At 37.5% G+C, this 19,238-nt stretch overlaps 1 protein-coding gene and 2 long non-coding RNA genes across 4 annotated transcripts in view; 2 read left to right on the forward strand and 1 right to left on the reverse strand.

Annotated features, from left to right (window-relative positions):
- Window positions 1-19,238, forward strand: part of LOC103479786 (uncharacterized) — a 31,628-nt gene that overhangs the window by 3,322 nt on the left and 9,068 nt on the right. The window contains exon 1 of one of the 2 annotated variants that reach the window (XR_014084121.1): window positions 18,977-19,061. The exons of the other annotated variant lie outside the window; for it this stretch is intronic. This is a non-coding gene — a long non-coding RNA (uncharacterized LOC103479786). Of the gene's footprint in view, window positions 1-18,976; window positions 19,062-19,238 lie in introns of those variants that run through there. 2 annotated transcript variants of the gene reach the window in all.
- On the forward strand, window positions 158-6,667 carry LOC145547874 (uncharacterized). The gene is made up of 2 exons (XR_014084119.1): window positions 158-711; window positions 3,131-6,667. It is a non-coding gene; the product is annotated as an uncharacterized LOC145547874 (long non-coding RNA).
- Window positions 10,847-18,848, reverse strand: rx2 (retinal homeobox gene 2). Its single transcript, XM_008434441.3, has 4 exons — window positions 18,617-18,848; window positions 17,796-18,251; window positions 14,842-15,098; window positions 10,847-13,905 (listed from the first exon to the last, which is right to left on the reverse strand). Exons 2-4 carry the CDS (start codon window positions 18,076-18,078, stop codon window positions 13,468-13,470), a joined length of 978 nt encoding a protein of 325 aa, XP_008432663.1. The 5' UTR covers window positions 18,079-18,251; window positions 18,617-18,848; the 3' UTR covers window positions 10,847-13,467.

The raw sequence follows: 19,238 nt of genomic DNA on the forward strand, positions 1-19,238 counted from the left end.
GCAAAAACAAACTAGAACATTTCTGAAGAAATTTAAACGTGGCCTGCCAAAGTGTGCCTGCCGGTTGGAACCCATCGTGGTGATGCTAAAAATTAGCATCAATGCAAAAGTAAGCTACAATGTATTCTAGCATGTTGAGTAACATGGACTTACTCCATTCAGTATGTTAAAATTAGAGCATAAGCTAAATGCTAATGTTAGGCTAAATGCATTTGCACTGCCATGCTCTGCACTGCTAATGTTTGCTAATGCTAATGTTTGCTAACGTTAATGCACTGCCATCTGATTTTTACTTTTGTAAAAGTGAAAATCTGATGCTTACTTCGTGGCACTTGGTTGCCAGAAAACACGCTAATCACTTGGCAACAGATTAACAACAAATATTGTTATCGTTCAAAAACATAAGATTTCTAATGCTCTTTTGAAATACTACTTGTACTTATACAACCTAAAGCCGTTTTCGCACTGCAAGGAACGGAACTGCACGCTTCGGTCCGGTTCCACCCGGAATATACAACTGAGGGCGGCATCGAAGCTGTACCTGACGTCATTATTTTTGAAACTAAACGATTTCGATGTAGCGGCCAAAGCCTTTTTCCTCAAGAGATGCGGCGGAAAACGTTCTCTTTCCTCGTTGACCGATCTAGCTCATTCTGTACTCGTTCATCAGGGAGTAAGCGGAGGAAACAAATGACCTCATCATGGGACCAGGTAACAGCAGAATATTGAGGGGAATTCATTGCAAATTAAAAATAATAATAATAAAAATATTTAAAAAGAGCACTCTTTACAAAATGCAGTAAGAACAGTTTAGTGAGAGCCAGCTAGAACCGATCAACGGCTGACTGCAAAACAACCAACGGCTGACTTTATAAACCAATCAGCTGCTGAATTCCAAGGTTCAAAGTATAAATTTATATATAATGTTTTGTGAATGTTTTAACTGTCAACTGGTATAACGGTTGTCTGTTATTTTTTCTGTTTTTGCTGTTAGATGTTATTTTTGAATGATTCATTGAGAATTTAACTGTTTTATTTATTGTTTAAACTATACGATCAAATCTAAAAAAAAAAAAAAAAATGATAAAGAATTCTGAGGAGCGCTGGTGGAGCCTGTCGGATCACTTCCCTGCAGTCAAAGCCACATAGTGAAGAGTTTTTTATTCTGTATCGTACTAGGTGACTAACAACTAAGTAAGAAGATTTACACTGGTGTGCAGTTGAAACTAGAAAATTTCTCAAGAAATTTAATATAAAGTGCGCCCATCGGTTGAACCCAGCATTTTGACGCTAAAAATTAGCATCAATGCTAAAGTAAGCTACAAATGTACTCAATAGCATGTGGAGAGCCACAAGCATATTGAGTAACTTGGACTTACTCCATTCAATATTGTAAAATTAGTGTATAAGCTAAATTAAGCCAAAATGCTAATTGTTGTTCAAAAAACAATATTTCTTATGCTCTTTTGAAATACTACTTAACTTACAATAAGTACTACTCAACAAGAATGGTGCAGTTATGTTTTTATGAAAAGGGAAAGTTTTTCTTCTCTTTTTTTTTACCATCCATGGTGGGACATTCAATACAAAAGCAAAAGTCTGAATTTATACTATGGAGCAGTTCGTCACCAGTAAATATATTATAAAACATACATTCAATACAAAAGCAAAAATCTGATTTATACTATGGAGCAGTTCGTCACCAGTAAATATATTATAAAACAGACATTCAATACAAAAGCAAAAGTCTGATTTATACTATGGAGCAGTTTGTCACCAGAAAAAAGCACTCATCTCAACACCAAATTTATTGTTTATAAACATAAACTCTTTTGAAATACTGTTTATCTGTCTAGACACAAGAAATATAGTTAGTAAATTTTGCAAACATAAAAGTCAGATGTTTACTTTGTGGCGCTTTCCTACCAGAAAACGTGTTCGTTTCTTAGCAACTGATTGACAACAAATATTGCTATTGTTCAAAAAACATAAGACTTCCTCTGCTCTTTTGAAGTGCTACTTACGATAGCAAAGCATAGAAAGCAAGGCAGTGCATTAGCATTAACCTTAGAAACCTTAACTTTAGCCAAGTGCTAATTAGCAGTTGCTAATTAGTGCTATCATTAGACTTAGCATTAGTCTTAGCATTAGCCTTAGTAGTGCATTAGAAGTAGCCTTTTCCCTAAAATAAGCCTTTAGGAATTTTTCTTATTTATTAGACGTGTTTAGCACACTGAATGGAGGAAGTGAATGTAAGACAAGATGTTAGTGATACCTCACCTGCCACTGTCTGTGTGCATTTGCAAATTGCAGTCTTACTTTTTTATGATTCTTTAGGAGGAATGGCTTCTTCCTCACTGAGTGGCCTTTCTGATCATGTTTGTATAGGACATGTGCCACTGTGAGTAAAGCCTAGGGGTGGACATTTATCATATTGTTTATCATTTATTGTGAAAAATTCATCATAAGAATTTTGAATTATTTTGTCTCACACACGACCCCCTGCCCCCTCACACACACACACACACACACAAAACTGATAGTATTATTGGACATTATTTTTTTCTATTTTCACCACTGTATTTTCCACGAGAGCACCAATAAATATCAGTAAAATTGAAAATATGATTAAATGCAGTTGCTGTGTTCAGCTTGGTGATATAATCACACTTTTTTGTTTAGTTAATGGCGTCCTGAAGAAGTCTATTTCAAATAGAAATGGAGGGCTGGAGGACATTGTATGAGGCCATTAATGAGCGTGTGCTAGAAAGAAACAGTTTTATTCAGTTCAGAGTTTTTGTATATCCAATAGTTATTGAGTGAGAGAGAGAGAGGTAAAATTAAGAGACCAGTTAGCCTAAACACTTAAACAACTTCCTTTTAACAGGAAGATGCTCAAGCTTAGAGAGACTGGTCATATCCTATGACCAGTTAAAAACTAAGAAGACAGAAAATACAGAAACACTAGGGCTGGAAGACATTATATGAGGCCATTTAAGGAGTGTGTGCTAAAAAGAAACATCAAGAATCTTAATTAGATAAGTTCATATTCTTTGTGAACAGTTAGTGAGTGAGACACAGAGGTAAGATTAAGAGATCAATTAACCTAATGCATTTTTTCTTCCCGAAGGAAAAACCAGCGTACCCGGAGAAAACCTAGGCATTTAGTTTAAAGAAATGAAATGCAGGTGAGGGAGAGAACGCAGCAGACCCAGGCAGGAGATGAGTGATGGTTTTCTCTGAGAGAGCACTAGGAGTTGGAGACTCAAAGGGAGCACTAGGAGACTCAGAGGGAGCACTAGAAGACTCAGAAAGAGCACTACGAAACTCAGGGGAGCACTAAGAGGTGAGGATTCCGAGGAAGCACTAGGGGACTGAGGGAGAGCACTAGTTGTGGCATGGGTCGCAAAGTTCACAGCAGCAGTGACTGGAGCTCCAGCTAGAGATGTGACCGGTGCCAAGGCAGACGCAGAAGACGTGGCCAGAGCTGGAGCAGATGCAGATGCAGAAGACGTGGACGCTGGAGACGCCAGAGCTGGGTCGGTGAAGTTGAAAAATGGAATGTCCGGCCTTAGAGGTAGAAGTTTTTCGGACAGGACCGCTTTCGCTGTCTGCAGCTCAAACTCCACCTCCTGGAGTAACTCCACCAATCCCAGTGGACGGAGACGTGGGATCCATTCATCCAACATGATAGCCATTCAAATGGTAGGAAAGACACGAGCACCCGGAGACAACCTATGCATTTAGTTTAGAGTGTGTCCATTTAAAGACACACTCTAGGAGACTACTTTGAAGAGTAGTAGTCTTCAAAGACTAGTACTAGTCATTTAAAGAGTGTCTCCAACAGTTAGTGAGCAAGAGACAAAGATAAAAATTTAAAAGACACCAATTAGCCTAATCATTTTTTTCCCCAAATGGTTGGAAAAACCGGAGCACCCAGAGAAAACCTATGCATCCCATTTAATTAATGAGTTAATCTAAAGTTGATTAGATTAAAACAGAAAATTATGGTTATGGCCAAACAAAAGAAAGTCTATTCGGATGTTATTATTTAATGATTGGAACTGTCCGTCCATCTGTCCGTCCGTCCATCCATCCATTTTCTTTCGCTTCTCCATCCGCTTCGTATCGCTGGGGTAGCAGCCTAAGTAAGGAGGTCCAGATTTCCCTCTCCCCAGCCATTTGGTCCAGGAGTTCCCAGATCAGCGGAGAAACATAGTCCCTCCATCGTGTCCTGTGTCTTCCCCTTGGCCGTCTCCTGGTGGGACGTGCCTGAAGCACCTCGCTCACCAGGGAGGCGTCCAGGAGGCATCCTAACCAGATTTTCCGGCTCAAGACCTTGGATTTGAAGGCACTGATCCTCATCCCGGCCACTTCGCACTCGGCTGCGAATCGCTCCAGTGAGAGCTATAGATCACGACCTGATGAGGGCAGTAGGACCACATCTTCTGCAAAAAGCAGAGGATGCGATCTTAAGGCCAGCAAATCGAATCCCCTCAACACCTTGGCTGCGCCTAAAAATTCTGTCAATAAAAGTATTGAACAGAATTAGTGACAAAGCAGCCTTGGCGGAGTCCAACTCTCACTGGAAATGAGCCCGAGTTATTGTCGGAAATGAGGACCAGACTCTGATACCGGAGCTTCTGTAGCTCATGATCAGATCACCAAGGTCCCCCACCTTTAGCTGCCATCCTTTTGATACTGCAACCCACCCCTTTGTCCCTCCCACAGGTGGTGGACCCATGTGAAGAGGGAATCAGGTCTCGGGTTTAACCCCAATACCGTTATCTACTGCTCATTTTTCTCCGGTCGGTTTCCATGGGGCAAACCTTCCTGCCTTGAGATGTAAAAGGCTGCATTTCAGGCTTCCTTTTGCTTGGAGGTGTTGGCTTCAGCTTTGCTTGTGTTGTTGTGATGTTTTCGTCAATAAATTCTGGCTCTATCTTTTCTTTGCGTAGAACCAGAATTATTCGATTACCTATTGATTTTGTTTTGGGTAGCTAGTTTTTTTTTTTTCCTGGATTGGTGGTAGAGGTTTGAGTTGATCAAAGCAAAGTTGTGTTTCAACTTTGCTTTGATCAATATCACCTTCTACCTTAGCCCCTTTGCTCTTTATGGTTTTCTTCAAATTCTCATGTTCCTTCTTCTCACTCGTGCATTTCTGTCACCTTACGCAGTTGGTTGGTGACTTTAATGTGCTGTTGATCTCTCTCCCTGGTTTCGCTTAGTACGTTTAGCTGCAAATTTAAGATTTTATTTTCTTTCTTCAGGTCTCTCTAATCATATTCTGTGTTGGCTAAACTTTGTTTCACAGCCAGAGCCTCTTTCTTTTGCTGTAAAGCTAAGAGCTGGGAGGTCTCAGCCTGCTGCTCCATGAGTTTACTCACCTCCTGTTCTTTTTTCGTCAGACGCTCTTTTAATGTCCTGTTTCGCTTTTTTTCCACAATTAATGTACATGAAGATAAATCAACTCTTGCTTTAAACTCTTGTTTAGTTCTCTCTATGGCTTCCTCCATTGGGGTTATGTGGAGTTTCTTCTCAAGAGTTTTATTTTCCTTTTCTGCCTCTTTCAAATGCTTTTCCAGAGCTTTTACGCTGGGCTCAAGAAGTCTAGACTTGTCTTTTTTCTTTCCAAAGCTCATTATTCTTCATGCCAAATTCGTCGATCTTTCGGGACACTTCAACCTCAAGTATCTTCACTTTTGTTGCTTTTCAACCTTCGCTTGGTATGCTGTGATTTCAGACACGATTTGCCGTTTTCTGCCTCAACCTTCTCAACCTGTAGTTTTGAGTCCCTCTCCAGGTTTTTTAAAGAGGTTTGAAGCTCTTTAACTTCATTTTTGTAGTTTTTTACCTCAGATCATAAACGGAGTCCTGTGGGAACTCCGGTTCTTTACCTCGTGTTGTAACTTTGGGGTTTGCTGACTTTCCGGGTATTTGTTTTGCCTGAGAGACCAGTTTAGGTCTTTGGTAAGTGAATCAATTTTCTCATTTAGAAGGATTGTGGTGCGGTGCGGTTTGTGTCTCATTGGATTTTTACCCAGGAAACACATTGGCTAAACCGTGAGTCAAACAGCCACTGGGACTGACTACTATATATTCCATTGAGGGACAGTAACTTTGACATTACATACACCTTTCTGAACAGGCGAGGGCGCACTTTCTCCATTTACAATTAGACATTAAAGTGACTTGAAACCATTCCTCCCTCCCTGGCACCTCCAGACCCGGGCCCCCATGGGCACCCATCTGGGCCCTGGCCGAGGGGGCAGCCGCTGCCCCAACCCCTCCCATAGCTCTGCGCCTGCGTGGGACAATAAGAAAGATGGTGCAGATGATGGTAGACAATGTTTTGGCAGCAGTGAAAGGCTTAGCTGTTCCTAATGAGGTCAAAGCAAAATACTGTAAGTTCATCTTCTGGTGACGAGATCAAGAAAATATATTTTTTTGTCGTTTTTGCTTGCAACTTTCACACGTTGAGCCAATTCTTTGACATTTTGAGCTGCAATCCTGTCAGTTTTAGTCCTGCTGTTACTCAGGAAGACATTTATGGGCAGAAAACATTTCTCATCATAATAACTTAGTTTTTGTGTGTCATAAAGCAGGCATGATAAATCTACTGTATCTTGTCATTTAATCACTTAATATTAAATAAATATCTTTCTTCTTTTGTGTACTGTTATTTTTTTATAGGGATCGTGAAGAGACTAATCAGAATTTTTATTCAGTTGGAAGTATTTTTCTCCTAATTAATGTCATCATATAATGATGATGGTGTATGTTTTAGTCTTTGTGTGTAAGGTTAACAAGTGATTCTTAAAAGTTGACACTTTTGTTGTGATTAGGGCTGTTGTAAACAAATATTTCAGTAATCGAGTAATCTATCGATTATTATGATTAATCGGGTAATTGGATAAAAAAAGATAAAATAAAACATTGGTAAATCTAACATAACAGCAGAAAAAATAAGGATACAAGCTTATGTCAAATTTTAATTAATCGAGCTTAATGGATTAAAATGCCACGCCCAAATCAAAAATCAATAAATTGATGCTATCGCACATGATCATCTGTTAAATCGGCGTCATAAAATGTTTATCGTATTAAAACATCGGTTTTAATAAGGTTATATAAAGTTCTTATCGTATTAAAACATCTGCTAAATCTGCATCATATAATTCTTATCATATAAAACATCTGTTTTAGTAAGGTTATATAAAATGCTTATCGTATAAAACATCTATTTTAATAAGGTTATATAAACTTCTTATTGTATAAAACATGTTATAATAAAGTTTTATATGGCCTTGTCTGATTAATAAGGTTATATAAATCCTTTTTGTATAAAACACTAACACCACTTGGCTGATTTGCAATTTAAGGGATATTCATCCAAATATTAGAAGTTGTGTATTTATTTGAGCCAGTATAATTTTTACACTGTTTGGATTAGAAAACACCCTCAGTAAATTCATACTTGCAAATTAATTAATAAAGTCTTTTGTTTTATAATGACGCCTTTCGATTAAATACATTTCATGTACTCTCCTCATGTCACTGTTTCTAATGGCGACTGAAATCTTATGTTCAAAATTAAGTTATCCAGAAACAAAATTAACATGTAAATTTGACAAAATGCGACAAAACTCCAGATTAAAATATTAGCAACTATGTTTGGTGCCATGTGACTAAGTGGGCAGCAAAAGAGGATGTTCTGCTTGAGTGGTGCGTCCATTTTCTAAAGGTGAACATTGCCGCAAAGACAAGCAACTGGCGCCAGCCGTCAACCCCGCCGGCCGCCCCTCCCTCAGAGTGATCTGTAATTATGTCAAGAGGGGAAAATAGTGTCCCTTTGAAAAGTGTTCTTAATCAAACCCAATTAATTCCGCTCTTTTCCCTTATTATTTTCACCGTGGACCACGTCCCGCTAGCCAGCCTGTTAACTAGAGCCTGGGCCCAGCAAAGGTCATGCTTGGTCAACCAAGATAACATCATAATGCATGTAATTAATTACTAGCTGCAGTATGTCATGAGCGTATTCTGGGTGCAGTTTGCATGATATTCTCTGGTTCATCATCTCAGATTATTCTACAGAGGCTCTCAAAGCTCAATTTTATGGGTGCATAAGATTGTAAAAGTAACTCTGTGGTTGAGAGATGATGTTTGCCAATTAAAACTCTGATGGACTTTCATTTTATTCAAGCAGAAATTAAGATAAGTTAAGAGACAACATCTCCTCTGACATGGAGGTATTGTCGAGGTGAAAACAGAAAAATGAAATAAGTAAATACACAATTAATCATGAACATGCTACACACTTTAAATTGGTTAAATCTAAGTGTCTTCTAGGGATCATTCTCACACTTTAAAAAAATACTTCTACCTAGTTTGCCTATCTCTAGGTAAACTGCACCCCTTCCTAATTTAATTATTCAGGGATGAAAACGGTTTTTTTTGTTGCTTTTTTCAGTTTCAAGTTTAGTTTCAGCTGACTTCATTACTGTTTGTTGACAAAGTATTTCCAGAGCTGCTGTGTTATATAGAAATGAACCAAGGAGGTGGAAGAAGAGTTGAAACTGAGTTTTGATTTTTGTGAATAATGACTTTAGAAAGTTGGGGAGAAAAAACACACAAACTCAATAGCAGGAAAGGATAAAAACTTATATATTTAGGTGAATTATACCGTTTACATGAGTACTAAAATTAATGTCAGTCTCTCTTTGAGCAGGAAAATGTTTTATTATGATGATCAGTGCACATGTTATCTGGTCAAATTGTAAAATTGTCTCTTACTCGTATTTTTTCCAAGTAAACATTTATAACTTTATCTATTTTCTGTCCCCTTTAAGCACCAAATTCCCAAACATATTTCAAAGCTTTGGATTCATTTGGTGTCTTAAGCAGTTAAAATGTGGGAATAAGGAACTGAGAATGAACAAATCTCTACAAAGTTTAAAGACTTTCCTCCTTCCTAACATAAAGAGGGACATTTGAGCCACACAGGCTACTGGAGGGCAATTAGGGCTTAGCCCTTGTGGCCTCTGCAGCCCGGCTGACTGGGCCCCCTGACACCCCCGGTTGGGCCTGATGGAGTGGAGCTTCATCTGCCTAACGGGCTGGCAAGGCTCCACAGGTCTGAACGGACACAACAGGCCCCCATCAGGCCGGCTCGCCCTGTCATAGCTTACATTGGTCTATTGTCAACCTGTGCTTCAAGTCATTTTAGAGCCTCGCTAATGGACGTGTGGAGAGAAGACAAAGTGCTTCACATACGCTCTCTAAATAGATTAATCGCTGTGCAAGTAGAAAGTGAAAGCCGCTCTAAGCCCAGGAAGATACTGAGCAATTGTGCATAATTAAAAAACTGATAATATGTGTGATGTTTATACTGTATATTTTATGTGGAAGTTAATCTCAACTCATTGGTTTTTAATTCATCTATATTCAGGATTAGTTGTGCTGATTCTATATTTTTACTTAAACTTATAATTAAACAAAAATCTTACCAAGTATTTTTGGTCTGGTTTCTACTGAAAATGTCTTATTGCACTTGAAATAAGTAAAAGTACTGTAACTTTTCAGCAATATTTAGGAAAAACGTTCGAGATTTAAGTGTAACAAGATGTTTTAACTTATAATATAAGGAAAATGTCTTGTACTGGCAGATTATTTCACTTGTAACTAATACTTTTTCATGAATATTAAGGAAATATTGACTTAAAACAAGCTCTTATTTCTTGCTGAAAAGTAACTTGTAAGTTAGTTTTGTCTTATTTCCTGTGTACTAAGAAATTTGCATGGAATAGTAGACAAATATTTGGTAAGATTTTATGTTCCTGCAGCATTTATAGTTGGGAATAACATAGTGTAAGCAGCTTAGTTACATCTATGCTTATTTAAATGTTTAAATAAGCATTCCTAAAATTAAAGAGGTGAGTTTGAGTGAATCCATTTTACTTTGTTAGACCCCTCTTTGAGTTTAGTGAATGAAAATCCCATTGACATAATCCTACAATATTATCAATAACAATCTAAATTCATTTAAACCCCTCATTGTTCTGGTTTTTCATCTATTATAAAGTCTGTCTCATGAAAGCGACATGAAAAATTATCAAAATATTTTAAGTAGGCAAAATATTATCTATTTGATCAGACTTACAAAATGAATCATTCCTCTGAAAGATTTAGATTTAACGTTATCTTTGTTCAACCAAGACGTTTGGAAACGACAAAGACATCTCAAAAGATTTATGTAAAAAGGCTGAAATATTTTTATTTACATGTTGAAATCTATTTATAATCTTTACAATAATTATTATAATTGCTAGCTAATGTTTTGCTTGTTTCCACATTTTATTTTTTACAGATGAGCTCACTCTAATTTTTTGTTTCTTCCACAAAACAACAGATTTAAGTCGGGACTCTGATTGAGACAGTAAAAGTACTAATCCTACTACTAGTAAAAAGAAAGAATTACTTTAAATATAAATCTACAATAAATCTACAACTGGTATGAATATTTGTCTTACTTGTTTGTTGATTATATTTTGTGGTGGATCTGAAAAAATTGTTTCATAAAGATATTCAGAAAAGCAAGCAAAAGAGTTTCTGTAATTATCTGATTCACCTTCATTTATAAGAAATGACTCCAACTTTTTACAAATTTGGCTTCATGCTTTAACTTGTGGGTTTGCACCATTAATTATACACAGCAGCATATCCTTACAATGTCACCTCACTGTTTTTAAACATAGCAGGACTTCTAGGAAGGATTTATTACCAATGTGAGTAGCATATTTTACCATCAATAACCATAATCATCATAACAGTAAAACAAATTGTCAAGTTAGTTTGAAACGGACCATTTAATTTTGTTTTAAACAGAGTTTTTCAAGGGTAACTTAGGCCATTCTGTCTGTGGCTGAGAATCCAGGGTTAATCGCTTTAAAAGCAGTAATTAGGTGTTAAGAGGTATGCTTGTCTGTTTAAATTAGCCTCCAAATCAGATTACGCTCTGTGACTTCCGTTAACCTCGCTCATCAGAACTCTGTCCTCTTCACAGGCCGTTTTAATTATTTAAATATAAATGCCAGGATTCCCTTTAAACCCAATCCTAGGTTAAAACTGAGCAAACGTTTCTACTTTTTACAGCCAGATGTACAACTCTGTGTAAAAGTATTTGCTCCCTCGCTGATTCCTTAAGTTTTGTTTCAGATCATCAAGCAAACATGAACATTGGACAGAGATGACCATAACGAGTCATTTATTAAGGGAGAAACTGTCCAAAACTACCAGCAGAACCACATGTTTCCATCCACACATCAGCAAATGTACTCTTTTTTGGAAAGGCTAAAAACTACCTGAAAAGAGCATAAAACCAAAGTAAAATTGAGGAAATTATGTCGGATTTTGTCGTTTCCATTAAGCAACTTTTTTTTTTTCTTTAAATGTCTGTGATACGTATCAGTCTAGAAACATTTACAAAGTCAGACTTTGGGACTCTGAGATCTTTTATCCACAAATTGAGAAAACATTAAACAGGGATGAATGGCCCACCAAAAACAACCCAGAAAACATCCAAAGCACTGCTGGCCTCATTTCCATCAGTTAAGGTCAGAGTTCAGGACTTAACAATATAAAAAAACGACTATCTTTAGCTTTCAAGGCACTAACCAAAGAGCCATGAAACATCTAGATGATCTTCTTGTTGGACCATATCAAAATTGTAATGTTCTTAAAGGGCCGGTTGTGCCAGAATGTATTGATAAAATCCATCAAACTGTTAAAATATCAATAAATAGATTTTTGTTTCAGCATTCAGTGCTTTGTAAAATTAAATAATATTTTATTTGACCATCCTTTCACACTGACCCATCCATCAAGTATTTCTTGATTGTTTTTGTGGTTTTTTGCAATCAAAATTATAGATTTTGTGGTGCTAATTTACAAATATTTTTTAAGGAAGCTTTACAATATTTGTGCTCATATAAGATGTTAAATGTGACTTTTTATAAATCGCCATATCAATCACGGACTACAACTTGGCATCAAGTAAGGCTGAGGCAGCAGTCACTTAAACCAAACGCTTTTGGCTAATTTTGAGAAAATTGCAGTAAAAGAAATTTGAAAAACGTGGCGATCTGTTGACTGTGTGAATTTTACAGATTTGTTGAAAAACTGGGAGGTTTTCAACAAAAAGCTGTTGTAATTTGGATTCTAGAGGGCCATATAAAAACCTACGGTGGGCCAGATTTGGCCTGGGCCTCGAGTTTGACACATGTGATCTAGATGATCCCCAAAATATGTGGGAAAATGTTGTGCAGAGTGGAACTTTTTACATCTGGTTGCATTCGCTCTTCTGGCTCCTCATCACTGCAAGAACTGAATGCAAGAACTAATTTCCCCACAACATGTTCCCTGCATTCAACACTCAAACTGACTCCATCTGTGCTGACGACAGCAATAAATAAATAACTTTTTATTATTGTCAAGATGCAGCTTGATGACCCAAAGCAGATCAGCAAGTGGACATCAGAATGGCTCAAAAAGAACTAGATGGAGGTTTTGGAGCGGTATTTAGAAAATCCAGACTTGAATCTAATTGAGATGTTGTGGCATGGCACTCATACTTGAACATGACAAGGGTGGCACAAATAGTGATTCGTCCTTAAAGGAAATATTTTAAGATTAAAAATAAAACTGCTACCTGGAAACAAATAGTGTATTTACTCTGGTTGTCTTTCATATTAAAATAAGTTTGATGATCTGAAACAAGCAAATAAACGCCAAACCAAAAGAAATCTGCAAGCTACAAACATTTTTATGCAACATAATTTGTAAAAAAAACAAGATGTTTTTAATCCCGTAAAGCCTAGAGAAACAAAAAATATTACATCATTCAAAAACAGTGAGAACTTTACAGCTGTACAAAACCTCCAAAGCAGAATTTATTGGCCGCTAGTCCTCAAGAAGACATTTTCATATCAGGGTTTCTTGCAAAATCTTCACAGGCAGCTGTAGAAAGACCTATAAACTTATGTTTTGAACAAACACCAAAACAAAATCAGAACACCACGTAGTTAAGACATCAAACATATATAAATTTGTTCACATCTGTCAATAAAATCCATTAACAAACATAGCTACCTCTGACAAAATGGCTTTAACCAGCCTTTCTGTTCATATATCTGGATGCAAATACAGTCTAAAATAAAGACGTGCACATTTATACCAGGACAAAAAGTGTCTAATTTGGGAATCTATGCCTAAACATTGGGAGGAGCAAAACCAAAGTTTTACCAGTCTCCTAAGAATTAGTCATATTCGAAGAAGACATTGAGAAGTTCATTTTTAAAGAGTTAGTTCTTTATATCTTTGGTTCCACACATCACCGTCAATGGTTTGTGAATCAAAAAGCAGTCTGTAAACATTCAAAGGAGAGAGATCCATTCACATTAGGCAGCAAAATCACATGTGCTGCCAAGTTTTATCCATTGACTGAATGTGCTCTTTAGCCTTCATCCTAAGCGCGGCGATGCTGGAGCTCCTGTCGTCCTCCATCGGGTACTTATCGTTGAAGCTTGGTGGACACTGATACGGAGGTGGGCCCATGGGCTGCATGCCTTGGACCATGCCAGGTGGGCTGTTGAGGAAGCTGTGGCTGGAATAGGTGGGCTGCAGGGCCTGAGGCGACCCCATGAACCCTGGGATGGTGTGCATGGGCGTGGCACTGGAAATAGGCGAGCTCAGCCAGGGGTCGAGTGGCATCGGGTTGGCCACCGGGCCGACGTTGGGAGGCATGGGGGGCCGATTGAAGGATAACATTGGGGAGTCGTGGAGCTTCATGGTGCTGGTGTCCATCTTTTCTTGCCGTCTCCACTTTGCTCTTCGGTTCTGGAACCACACCTGGACAGAGAGTCAGAGAGACTGAACATTGAGTTTTTCATTGCACTTGCTGACATAAGGATGCATTCACACCAGCCTGCTTAATTTGCTTTAGCTGAACTCTAGTTTATATGTCTGGAAAGTCTGGTTTTTGTTTGGGGAGGTGTGAACGCGCAATCGAACTCTGATGCAGACCAGAAAAGTGAACTCTGGTCTGCCTGCCTAGGGTTCATTTTAGTTGAAGTGAACTCTGGTGTGGTTCGAATGCAATGTGAATGCCAAGCGGACCAGAGATCCCATCCAAAAGCAGAAAGTGGACTAAAGCGCAGGGCATTCTGGGTAAATACAACCAAATTAAACGCATGTATCTAGTGCTAGCAGGAGAAATGGCTTGTGGTTTTACACCAAAGACACAAAATGAATCCTACAATCAGTAAAATTTGATACCACTCCATTTTTGTTTACATTTCGTGAAAAGGAAGTTGCACTGAGTATCTTCTTCAGACGTTTGTGTTGTTTTTCTCTGGTTCTTGGTTGAGCTGGATTTTTAATTAGATCGGTTCATTTTGACTCAGTGCAGTGTGAAAGCGAACCGCATCAACTGAAAATGTAACAAATGCTGCAATGAAACCGAGTAAACCGGACTATCGGAAGTGAAAACACCTTTATAAACTGTCATCCTAAAGACACAACTTAACACCAGTGAGTAAAACAAAACAAAAGATAAAATCGAGCTCTTTAGTATCTGAATTCAATGGTCTTGATAGACCTCTGAGAAACAAAGTGGTTTGGTCACAGTCACAGGAGATATTAGCAAAGATTACCATCAACTCTCAGCAAATGAGCGTCAAGCCAATCATGTTCAGGCTTCCTTCAACGTATAAAGAATTATTCAGCTTCCTAGCATCATTTAGACTCTAACCAGGCATCCATTCAGTGATTTACTTCAGTCTTTACCTGAACGCGAACCTCAGGCAGGTTGACTTTCATTGCCAGTTCCTCCCGACTGTAGACGTCCGGGTAGTGGGACTTTTCGAAGGCTCGCTCCAGCTCATGAAGCTGGTAAGTAGTGAAGGTGGTTCGATTTCTTCTGTGCTTCTTTTTAGTGTGCTCTTCCTCTTTAGTTCCATCTGGAGAGTCTTCAGCAACGTCCACCTCCTTGTGCAGGTTGTCTATTTCTTCGTCACACTTATCGTTGGAGAAAAGGTCAGACTCTAACATGAAAAAGGGTTTAATCATTAATAGTTAGTGTTTGAGAAAGACTCAGTATATCCAATTTGATTTAATAATCATCCATTTTTAATTTTCCTGAAATCCATGATCACCACGTGGGCCTGGACCCAATTTGGTTTACCATAAATAAGTTCACATAAAACAATTGTATATCACATCTAGGATCAATATGGGTCGAGCTATTGTATTATAAAGTCTTCAACTCTGTGAAAATCCCATCTGGGGCCCATTTTCATCCCTCTGTGAACATTTTTGAGTCCCATATGGAAATAAGAGCCAGAGGTGTGGCAATCAACAAAGATATCAGGCAAAGTAATTTTTTTTATGTTTGATTTAAAGAATAATTCAAGCTAGGACAGCATATGTATAGCATAGAAGTAGCTTAGTTCACAAATATTTGGTTTTATTGTCATAATTCGCTCTTATTTTCAACTAAGTTGCAGACATTTTTTAAGTGTAGAAAATACACTTAAAAAATAAATTAAATTGGACCCTTTAGGAGGTTTGTGGATGACCAGTATCATCTTGACAAGTCCTGTTTGTCTGAGTAAAGTGTTTAAAATGATTAAATTACTCATTTTTACCCAGAAATGCAAAATTCTCTTCCCAATATTAGATTTATCTGCTTGTAGATATTCAAGCAAACATGAGTTTGATTGAATTGGAGTCGTAGCAATGGATTTGTATCATTCTGTGCTTCAATCTTTTGCATTTAACAACATTTATTTAAATTGGGCTTGATATGAATTAAACTGATTTGTGTTTAATTGGATTTTAATTAAACCTGTACATTGGTAGTGGCAACTAACAAATTAATAAACACGATTACACCTGTAAAACCTCGAAAAATAAAGTTTTGATTTTGTTCCTGGTTGCCACATAAGTTTTTCGATGAGTCAGCATACCGATGGACGAGTCCCTTTAAGGGTTTTTGAACTCGAGGTATTTGGTGAGTCCAGCTGACATCAAGTCTTTCACTTAATTCAGTAATCCCATAGTAACAGATGCTGCCTGTCAAACCTGCGAGCCTCTACTTCCTCTAATCTAACCAGGGAGCCTTCAGTTCACTTCTGCACAAGCAACAAGGCAAACAGTCAGATTCAGATGTTCAAAATCAATTTCACATACTTATTTCTGTATATTAAACAAGAACTTTTTTGTTTAAAATATGGATTCAGAGCACAAAACCAAAACCTACAGACCAGAAGTGACCTCATAGATTCCATGAAAAAAAGGGTTTAACACAAACAATACAATTCTAACTAAATAAAACTATAAAATTTATTGAATTAAGGCAAATTGACAAATTAAAATAACATTAGGATCTATGTAACACTAAAGTGAAGCTGATTATTAAACCAAAGCAACGGTTCTGCTAATTTATATGGATAAGACTTGCTTTTAAACTTACTGACATTATTATTATTAATATATTTATTCTATTTTCTGTGCTACTTAAACTTCTTATATGTGTTTCATTTATTTTAAATGCTTCCTGTCCCAACAGTTTGGTGGGTCTGGTTGCTGTGCAGTGTCAGCACACATTTTCTCAAGGAAGAGAATTGAAAATGTGTCTGCTGCTTAATACATAAATAGATACAGAAAGAAATAAACACGTAAATTAATGGTTAAAATCTAAATGGTTTTTGTTTTTGCACATTTCCAATCAAGATGAGTGAAACCAAAACATGTTTAAGCATTTCTAACTATTATTCAATATGCTTCCTACATCCACTTATCTTTATTAAGTTAAAACATATAATGGGAAACAGACAAACTATTTCTGAGATCTCTTCCTCTTCAACAAAGTTGGTGTTTTCCTCAAAAACCGGCAACATCGAATCTTATTTCTGTCTTGTGCCATCTAGTGGAGGACCGAAGTAATACAGGTGACCTGTGTCAGTTTTAAATAAATCTTTGGCTCTATTAATAGAGTTTTTATGCATTTAAAGACATTTTTTAGGGGTGGTTGCAAAAGATTAAATGTAAAAAGTGATTATTGTTTTGAAAACTTGATCTTTAATCAAGTTTACAGAAAAAGAGGAATGGGCATCATGTTTATGTTTTGATACTTCGGTCATCAATGTCTCTTATAAACTCTTAATATTTAATTACTAAATGCAATACTGTAACAATTAGAATATTTACACATTTTGTAAAAATAAGCATTGAAATCTTTAAATATTTTTTACTGTTCTCATATCAGGCTTAAAGAGTTAGAGATACACAACATTTACAACTAAACAATAAGATTAGATCGGTTTAAATTTGAGTTGTTTGGTTTCTCTGTAGACCTGAAAATGATTTGGACCTTAACAAATTAATTGTTACTTGGTGCTGAATTAAGAGGCAGAAAATAATTTAGCATTTGTGTAATTATAAAGAAATGTAAGGAGATATTTAAACTAAGTGCAATTCAGCAGTTTGAATTAAATTGTTATGATCTATGCTTCTTTTAATTGACTGTAAATTTTGGGTTGTTTGACATATGAATATGAGAGTCAGTTTATGTTGGGAAGAGATGTACAAACATTTAAATAAACATCTATAATTTTCATTTCTATACAGTTATATAAGTTCTTTTGGAAGTAGGGAGAGTAAAGTTGGTGTTTACTGTTTCAGAGGAAAGGGATCAGACATTTTCGGGTCAGCAGCAGCGTCTTGCTGGACGGACTCACCATGGTAGGCAGCATGCTGGGAGCCGTCACCCAGTTCTGGTAGATGCCCGTATGGGTCCGTCTTTTCAGGATCCTGTGCGTTTGCTCTCGAGTCTTTCGGACTGTCCCCGCCTCCCACCGAATGGAGCAAAGTCTCCTGGTCTTTAGTGAATCCCAGAATGACATCGATGCTGTGGACCCGACCTCCAGCGCTCGACCCGGCGCCTTTCCCCATGTCATAGTTGTCCACTATTCCGTGTCCACTATCGTCCACTATCCCAAGGGTATCCATTGACAAATGCATCCGAGCCTTTCGGATCTCCTTCAGTATTCTTGGTTAAAAACAGCAAACGGCTTCTGGCTGTTGTCGAACGCTCTTGCTCTAGTTCATGTGCAGGAAAGCAGACAATGCCAAGAGTAAGGTGCTCCAAAGATTACTTCAACGATGAAAGCAGCAGAACTAACTTTCATCTTGCTCTGCAAAACGGAAAAGACTATTTTCAATGCTTCTTATAAACATTTACATATATGATTTTTAGAAGAAGTTTAACAGTCACAGTTTATTTACTTGGTGACAAGTCATAACACTGGTAATCAGCAAACTGTTGCAAACTGTTGAATCGTTCTTAAATTTAAAGTCGGCGTCCATATTTTAATGTCCTTTCCAGTTTATTCCATACAGACATGCTTCTGAATGAGTGACAGAAGAATAGTTTTCACCAATAAATAACACAAATTTGCATGATTCTTTTGATCATTTCCATCTTTTTAGAGGTAAAGCAAACCATCTACACAGTGAAGAAGTTGTCAAAAAGCTGAAAGGAAGTATTAGATAATCTTACCTTTAGGTTTCACTTTACCTCCCACATAGTGTCCATGTTGTAGGCCATAAGTACACCAACAATATCTTCTGTATGCACTTGTTACTCCCAGTTAAGTCCTTCAAATCCCCTGCAAACAATTGCACGAAGGACCTAATGCTTGTGATCCATGCAGCAGCAATAGCAGCAGCAACAAGTAACGTCTTTCTTTCCTGACAAAACTCTCCTTAACCACACGAGACACCAAAAAGCTGTCGGGGGGGAATGGTAGTAAAACCAGAGGCTTTAAGAGGTTTATTAATTGGAATCCTTCCCCTTTAAGAATGACTGACAGTTGTTTTCTGGTCAAGTAATTGCTCCAAATGTGTCCTGCTTTCAGCCCTCAGAGGGAGGCCATTGCTAATGAAGCCGCAACAAAACTTTCTTTCAAAAACTCTATTGTTCGGAAGATAATGGCTTGTGTTCGGTGGGTTCTTTTTTTTTTTGATAATCCCTTCATTCTCAATAATGTTAGGGGGAAACGGACCCAATCTTATGCTGTTTCATGTTGGGGACGTCTTCATTTTTAACCTCAAAATAGATGATATACAGCAAGTTATTATTCTAAATCCCTACTTGACTTGTCATAGCTTCTGAAATTACA

The sequence above is a fragment of the Poecilia reticulata genome, chromosome 17, assembly GCF_904066995.2.
Source record: "Poecilia reticulata chromosome 17, P_reticulata-male-v2, whole genome shotgun sequence".
Taxonomy (NCBI): Eukaryota; Metazoa; Chordata; class Actinopteri; order Cyprinodontiformes; family Poeciliidae; genus Poecilia; species Poecilia reticulata.